The sequence below is a fragment of the Bidens hawaiensis genome, unplaced genomic scaffold (genome assembly GCF_021521415.1).
Source record: "Bidens hawaiensis isolate Kalapana, Puna unplaced genomic scaffold, B.hawaiensis_p1.1 tig00032359_1, whole genome shotgun sequence".
NCBI lineage: Eukaryota > Viridiplantae > Streptophyta > Magnoliopsida > Asterales > Asteraceae > Bidens > Bidens hawaiensis.
The window spans coordinates 68,901-77,002 of NW_027495494.1; the positions used below are offsets into that span (position 1 = coordinate 68,901).

An 8,102-nucleotide genomic window follows, 5' to 3' on the forward strand; every position below is an offset into this window, starting at 1 on the left:
CTTTCCGCCATATTCAGTTCAATCATAGCAGCAATTATTTCTTCATTTTCAGCAACATTTAGTTGAGCACCTTGATCTTTCCTTTCATGACATTGATAAGCTTTGTGACCAGTTTTCCCACATGCATAGCATTGAGACGGTTTTTCTTGAATTTTTCATTAGTTTTTGAAATACCAAGTTTCCCTTTTCCTTTCCCATAATTTTTAAAGTTGTTATTTTTCTTGTCTTTCCCCTTATACTTATTACCCTTTTCAGTTCTTGAGGACTCAATAAGATTAGCATTAGAAGCATTTAAAGAAATGTTGGAAAGCTTATCTTTGAGTCGGTTAGCCTCTTCAGTTCGCATATGACCAATTAGTTCTTGCAAAGACATGTCTTTTTTTTTGTGTTTGAGATAATTTCTGTAATCACTCCAGGATGGAGGAAATTTCTCTAACAGAACATTTGCTTGTAAGACTTCACACATCTTCATTCCTTCAGATAAAATAGTGGCCACAAGATTTTCATAATCGTGCACTTGATCCATTATTGACCGATCATCAGTAATTTGGAACCGCAACCAATTCCCTACCACATATTTTTTCCTTCCCGCATCATCAGACCCGTATCTTTTATTCAATGTATCCCAAATATCCTTTGCAGATTTGTATTCAATAAACAAGTCAAATAAATTGTTGGTCATATGATTTAATAAATGACCACGAACAGCCTTGTTGTCATTCTCATATTTTTTAACAGTTTCTGTTGAAGGCATGGATGAAGAAGAAGCAATAATCTGAATAGGGGCTTATTGAACATAGTATTTGGATGGGTCTTCAAGTAAAACATAATCTATATCCAAATGCTCAAAAAAGATTAACATCTTTTGAGACCAACGACGGTAATTGGTTCCGTCTAATGGTTCGAGTTTCGACATATCAGGAATAATTTTTGACAGATTCATAATCTCTAATTGGGTGATTTGAAACAAAATCGCTTTTAAATTGTTGGAGGAATCTGCCAAACAATTGAATAACCGAAAGCAATAATAAAATTGAACATGTGTCGTGTGTAATCACACTACCTTAAAAGCGATTTGAGCACTACCAGGGTACAAAAAGATGTTGCCAATCGCTCTCCAAGGTTATCACAGAGATGAATTGAAGTATTCTTGTGTACTCAAAAAGAAATCAATGATGAAGATTGAATGAACGTATGATCAGAGAGTTGGAGATGATGGTTAATCTATTAGGATTAATATGAAAAAGAAAAAACTGTTTTTTTCTTTTTATTAACCATCGTGACATAAGATGTTGTTTAATATTAATATATATTAATTTTATATTTAATAATATTAATATATGTTAGACTTTCTTTTTTATTCTTTTTATTCCAACAATGAGTTCCAACTCTTTCAAACCATTCAGACTGAATTAATCATACATTTCTTTTTCAAACATCAAATTAATCTCAACTCCAATTAAACACATCTAACCTCATTATAAAGTTCTCTCCCAACAATACCAAAGCCTAAAGATCATTTAAGGGTACTCGGAGTACACGCCAGCGTACCCAAGTGCAAGCGCATGCCACCTAATAATCCATCTTCACTTTCAAAACTACCAAAGCCTACACTTTCACAATCGGGTAATACAAACTGATTTGCCAAACCTAAGGGTCAGCAGCAGTGTTGCCTAGAACTTGTTGTCACCGAATTCCCTACCCGAGTACCTTAAGTTATATTATATATACTGAGAAAACAATATCACAACCTAATTAAAGAGCATCAAGTACATACTACATACACTAAAAAGTAAAAACTGTTGTCTGAATTTATTTTTTTCAACTGTTTTTTCAAACATTTTATAGATAACATTCATATGGTTCTACAACACAGAATGATAAAAAAACACGATACAAAAACCACTCGTCTGATTTAAGAATCAGGAAACTAGATAACGTATGAAACAGGTAAAAAGAAAAAAAGAAAGAAAATGCAACAAAACAGGAAGAAGACAAACGTTAATATACTTATTTTTTTGCTGGTTTTTTCCTCCATTCAGTGCGACCCCTGTTTAGTTCAAGACCATCACCGGATGATCTTAATAGATGCAAAAACTGGCTTAAATTTTCACCATCGGGCTTCGAATAAGCACAACCATTGGTTCCTTTCAAAAGTGATGATTCAGAACTCGTGAGGGAATCGACCACATCATCATGTTGGCATTCACGCCTGTAATCTAAGGTGATGGTTTGTAGTTCATGAGTGTCAATGACTTCCTGTGGGATGCTCTGTAAAAGAATCAAACTTATTAATATATTTAGCTAGGTTATAATTTGAACACGCTTACTTATCATGGGTCAACACGTTTGATGTTTTATCTCTAACTAGTTAAATGGGTCAAATCAAAAAAGTTGGCTGAAAAGGGTTCGTGTCAAATGAGTCCAAAAGGTTTACAGTTAACTAAGTCTATTTTTATTGTAATATTAGTATTTTTGTAATCATAACTTACGTGTTAGGTATTTATTAAAAGATGCATAAATGGGTGTAAAAGTGTTTTTGATTGTTCCAATCTATTTCAACCCATACAGAAGTGATCCATTTCTAACAACCTAACATATAACGTAACCAGCGCAGGCTTAAAAATCGAGTAACCCGAACACGACCCGTTTAACTCGTATATCTGAATGTGTTAAACGGAATGGTGGTTAGTGATCAAGATGCTATGTGTTAATCGGGTTGGTGGGTTGTAAACAACTGGGTTTAACGGGTAATGTTTAACCAAACAGGTTGGCGAATCAACCTGTTTAAATACACAGATTAACCAAGTCCGTTCGAGTTCTACTAAAACCATCAAAGAAGACCCATACATTGGGAGATGACAATTGTCAATCCAATGGCTTTTAGTATAATTTCCTACACATGTATACAACTTCTTATGTGACCGAAACCAACCAGTATACTCAGACCAAATGCATCATATGTAGTAATGCAAAACTAATAAGTAGTGTAAAACATAATAATATGAACAAGATATGAAAAACATTGAAATCTTTTACCAACCTCAAGAACCCATCCAATGTAGGTAACATTGTTAACATGCCTGTTCATATCCAGATCGGCTCTTCTTGGCTGCATAATCCAAAGTGTGTTAACTTCTTAACATTCGTAACAGAAAAATAGAGCTTATATCTAGAACAAATTTCAGTTTACCACAAGTCCTAGTGTTGAATATTCAGCAGGATCTTCCAGTTTTGCAATTTTCTTCAGGCTGTTGTTGTTCTCTTCAGGAAATGCTAATCTGGAAACCCAAATATAATCCATCAGTTCAGTAAAACGAAAACCTTGTTATTCAGAGACATTTTTTGTAATTTTCATTGAAGAATTAACCTCAGTGCCTTGGGACAATATATTAAATATTCATCTCGTATATCATCATTGACTTTCTGCAGTCTTCTAGTATCTGAATTCATCATCACCCACTTGCTGCATATTAATTGGAAATGGTCAGCTTACAATTATAATTCTATATTAATCATTGTTTTATAACGATTAAAGAAAGAGCTTAAAAAACACACCTTGTAGCCCTTCCAATAACCTCACCATTGGAATGATCTTTGATAATCCAATCACGTCTAGTCCCAATTCTTCCTTCACCTTGACACCAAGTCTCAATTTCAACCACATCACTCCTATCACTCAATATAAAATCATATTTCAAAAACAATAAGATAAGTCAAACTATAAGTGTACGTTGAATTAGTCCACAATGTTACCAAGCAGGATATCTATAAATTTCAATATGCATTCGTGAAGTGACCCATATGAGATGCAATTTCCTCATAGTCGTTGTGGTTGCAAATCCATCGGTTGAAAATCCCACACTCTGAGCATGATTTCCCCCAACTTCCTACAATATGCAGAAATTCATCATCTAAATGTATAGATATTAATTAATTTCTTAACAGGAAATTTGCATTTTCTAATTCACGAATTAAACCTAAAGTATGCAGAAATCCATCATCTAAATATATTTAACAGATATTCATCATCCAAATATATATAAATAAATCTTAATAATTTTCTTAACAAGAAATATGCATTTTCTAATTCACCAATGAAACCAAAAATATGCAGAAATACATCCTCTAAAATAAGTATAAATCTTAATAAATTTCTTTACAGGAAATATGCATTTTCTAGTTCACGAACAACGCCTGAAATATGCAGAAATTCATCATCTAAACCTATAAATCTTAATAATTTTATTAATAAGATATATGTTGCATTTTCTAATCACCAAAAATATGCAAAAATTCATCATCTAAAATCTAAATACATACATCTCTATAATTTCCTTAACAGGAAACACACATTTCCAAATTCACACCAATTAAACCTAAAATATGCAGAAATTCATCTAAATTTCTTAACGGAGTATATACATTTCAAATCCACCAACCAAACCTCAATCGCTAATTATTACTTATTAGTTCAAAAACCTAACCTGCAACAAATTAGCAATGGTCTCCACCGTAGCAGTCTTATTAATCCCGACCTCATAACACCTAATAATAAACCTCTCCTTATAACTCAATCCATCCTCCGTCAAACTCCCCATCCGTAACCGATCCGCTAGGGTTCCATCCACACCCACACGCTCATCCGTCTTCACCGCCATTACCGGCGCACATTTCCGATACAACGATTTACACGCAAAACCGTTGCTTCTCCTTCGGCTCGAAATATCGACGGATCGGGAGTTAGGTACGGTGCAAGTGGTTGTTACGTCGTTGTACGCCGCCGCAGTGGCGGTTGGAAGGCCACGTGATAGCATGGTGGAGAGGTGCAACACCGCCGGAGGTGTGTGGTTTTGCGACGGAGTGGCGACGGAGGTTGTGTGTTTATGTAGAGCTGAGGTTCGATATGAACGAGGTGGAGGGTGGTTTTAAGGAAATGAAATGACACTGGAGTTGCAGTTATTCACGTCTTTGCCATGATGTGAACTGTTTTGTACTGAAAGTGAGGAAGCTATACACACACTCACATAAAAGTGTATATTTTAATGTTTTATAAATAAATTTTTATATTTTAATAATCCACTTGTACATGGTGGTCTGCTATACGTTTTTTTTATTGATACTCTTACTTTTTGTCGACAGGCACATGCCACTTCTAGTCGGGTTTAATGCATGAGGAAGGCTTTAGAAAAGGCTAGCCTCAGTAGTCCATCTACGTCATGGTGAGTCGGTGACCTGCTGAGCGTGGAAGCAACTTACGCAGCTAGAGGAAACTTTCGTTGAAGCAATATGTAAATGCTCGTTTGACCTTAATACAAAAATTATATCTGGCTCTAGCAGTTTGGCCCTTTGAGAAGATCACAAGATGCTGAACATGATAGGAGGGTCTGTAGTTTTTTGTGAAAGAGATGCTCTTCTCATGTTATTGTTGAAAAGAAAAGGAGAATTCATGAATAAAAGTATAATACTAAATTCATTAGAAAACACATTGCAACGAATAACAATATTTTTGTGATTTTGTGAATTAAGTGTCAATTAAAACTGTTCGGCCATAATTGATTATCTAGGGGAGCCGAACTTTGAATGATTCTTAAATCTCTTAAAATTTATAACTTTAGTTACACAATGCTTGGTTCATAGGATATCTTTTGATGTCTATATCATTATTGTTTAAGGCTATCTCTTAATCTCAAACCCTTTAAAAGGTTAACATTAAAATTTTGATGGGAATTTAATACTTTTAATCCTACTATCCTAGCAACATGGCATATTCGTCTTGTGTCATTTTTGCTATTATAACTTCAACCAATGGGAAATACCATGGGGATGCACTAAAGTTGGTGATGAATATTAAAATATGATTATTTTATTCCAGAAGATATACATAAAAAAGTTATATCTATCAAAATGTCAATAATCTTTTGCTTAATTGGCAAATGCTAGTTGGGTTATGTATAAGGCAAGAAGGACTGGTTCTTCTATGTGAAAGTCTTCTGAGTCCCGATTCGATTCCAACAAGTATATGCCATTAATAGGGGAGAACACCATTGCTCTAGAATTCAAACTCGGGTAAGGTGCCACTTCTAGTCGGGTTTAACGTACGAGGAAGGCTTTAGAAAAGGCTAGCCTCAATTTGTCCATCTACTAACACTAGGTGAGTCGGTGGCCCACTCTCAACGTGGAAGCAACTTGTGCAGATAGAGAAAACTTTCATCGAAGCAATATGCAAATGTTCGTCTGACTTGAATACAAAAATTATGTCTGGCTTTGACGGTTTAGTCATAGAATAAAATATAATACTAAATTCATTATAAAATACATTGTAACAAATAACAATATTTTTATGATCTTGTGAATTGAGTGTCAATTAAAAATGTTAGGCGATAATTGATTATTTAGGGGAGCCGAACTTTGAATGGTTCTTAAATCTCTTAAAATTTATAATTTTAACAACACAATGCTTGGTTCATAGGATATCTTTTAATGTCTATATCATTATTGTTTAAGGCTCTCTCTTAACCTCTAACCCTTTAATAGGTTAGCATTACTTTTAATCCTACTATCCTAGCAACATGGCCTATTCGTCTTGTGTCATTTTTGCTATTGTAACTTCAACCAATGGGAATTGGGAAATACCATGGGGTGTACTAAAGTTGGTGATGGCATATTAAAATACGATTATTTTATTCCAGAAAATGAAATAATATACATAAAAAGGTTATATCTATCAAATTGTCAATGATCTTCGCTCAATTAGCAAATGCTAGTGTGAGCCTGTGAGACGAGGGATTGGTTCTAACCACATATGTGACAAGAACTCCGTGAAAGTCTCCTGGGCTCCGGTTCAATTCCAACAAGTATATGTCACTAATAGGAAAGAATACCATTACTCTAAAATTCAAACTCGGGTAAGATGGATTGTATGTGAGTGACAAGCCTTTAGTTGCACTAGAGTTGTTTAAAAGAAAACAATTTATCAAAATGTTACAACTTACAAAGCTGGTATTGAGTCTTCAGGATTACACCTAAACTCCCTTAGCCTTAACACACCATTTCGTAAATTGAAACATATTACCAAACCTACCTAAGAAACCACATTACATATATAAAATATTTACTTATGGTCAAGAGAACCTTCTTGAAAAACAACTCGACATTGCCCCAATTCATGAATTCATAACGCTATTTAAGAAATTAGATAAACCATTCATTAAATTTCAATTAATTAAAAATTTTCCTCAAGTTGTTCTTAACTTCTTACCCACTATATTTTATTTTCATACTCAACTTAAAATTAAATGAATAAAGAACAAAAAAAAGCACAAGCATTCACGACGAAATGTTTAATAATTTTAAACATTTATGTGGGTTTAGGCAGGCGATACCCACCCCCACCCCCACCCCCACCCGATCATCCAACCTCGTTTCGTGAATGTTTAATAATTGTATTACTTTTTAAACATTTATATGGGTTTAGGTAGGCGATACCCACCCCCACCCGATTACCCAACCTCGTTTCGTGAATGCTTAATATTTGATAAGCCATATGTTATAATTGTTAAAAGTTTGAAATTCTGCCGAAGTGCAGCTAATAATTTTATATTTAAAGTCGGTTATTAAGGTAAATTTAAATCAGCTTCGGGTAAGATACATGCCAACGGGTAGTGTTTACCACAAGCGAGATGAAAAAAAACACCATGCACTCACAAAATGTTAACATAACGGAATCAATCTTTCTTTGACTAAACTTTTCAAACTTTAATGAACCGGCTATAATGCGAATATAAAAAGTATTTTAGATGTAACAAGAAAATGACAAATACCATAAAAAACCAGCATATTTTCTGATTTTGCTCACAAAAGTCTCTCAACTCGACTTTTGCATATAAAAGTCCTTCTACTTGTTAGAATTCGAATAAAAGTCCATTAACTCAACTTTTGTATATAAAAATCACTCAACTCAACTTTTACATTTAAACCCTCGTAAATTGAAACAACTCACGGTTACGAACATGAAACGAACGATCGGTAAATTTTTGCAACTTGAAATCAACACGAGATATGTAATTGAAATATATATATTAATAAATAAACTTGAAAGC

The 8,102-nt window shown here is 34.0% G+C and overlaps 1 protein-coding gene across 1 annotated transcript; it reads right to left on the minus strand.

Moving 5' to 3' along the window:
* Positions 1-1,963: 1,963 nt before the first annotated feature.
* On the minus strand, positions 1,964-4,817 carry LOC143583314 (oleoyl-acyl carrier protein thioesterase 1, chloroplastic-like). The gene is made up of 7 exons (XM_077065651.1): positions 4,488-4,817; positions 3,757-3,890; positions 3,559-3,672; positions 3,371-3,466; positions 3,194-3,281; positions 3,044-3,112; positions 1,964-2,271 (listed from the first exon to the last, which is right to left on the minus strand). The coding sequence occupies exons 1-7, from the start codon at positions 4,815-4,817 to the stop codon at positions 2,011-2,013; spliced, it is 1,092 nt and encodes a 363-aa protein (XP_076921766.1). The 3' UTR covers positions 1,964-2,010.
* Between the last annotated feature and the right edge of the window lie 3,285 nt (positions 4,818-8,102).

Coding starts and splice junctions, on each gene's coding strand:
- LOC143583314 (XM_077065651.1), bottom strand. CDS start 4,817: ATGCTATCACGTGGCCTTCCAACCGCCACTGCGGCGGCGTACAACGAC. Junction 3,891..4,487: donor CCATTGCTAATTTGTTGCAG/GTTAGGTTTTTG, acceptor TGCATATTGTAG/GAAGTTGGGGGAAATCATGC. Junction 2,272..3,043: donor ACATTGGATGGGTTCTTGAG/GTTGGTAAAAGA, acceptor ATTCTTTTACAG/AGCATCCCACAGGAAGTCAT.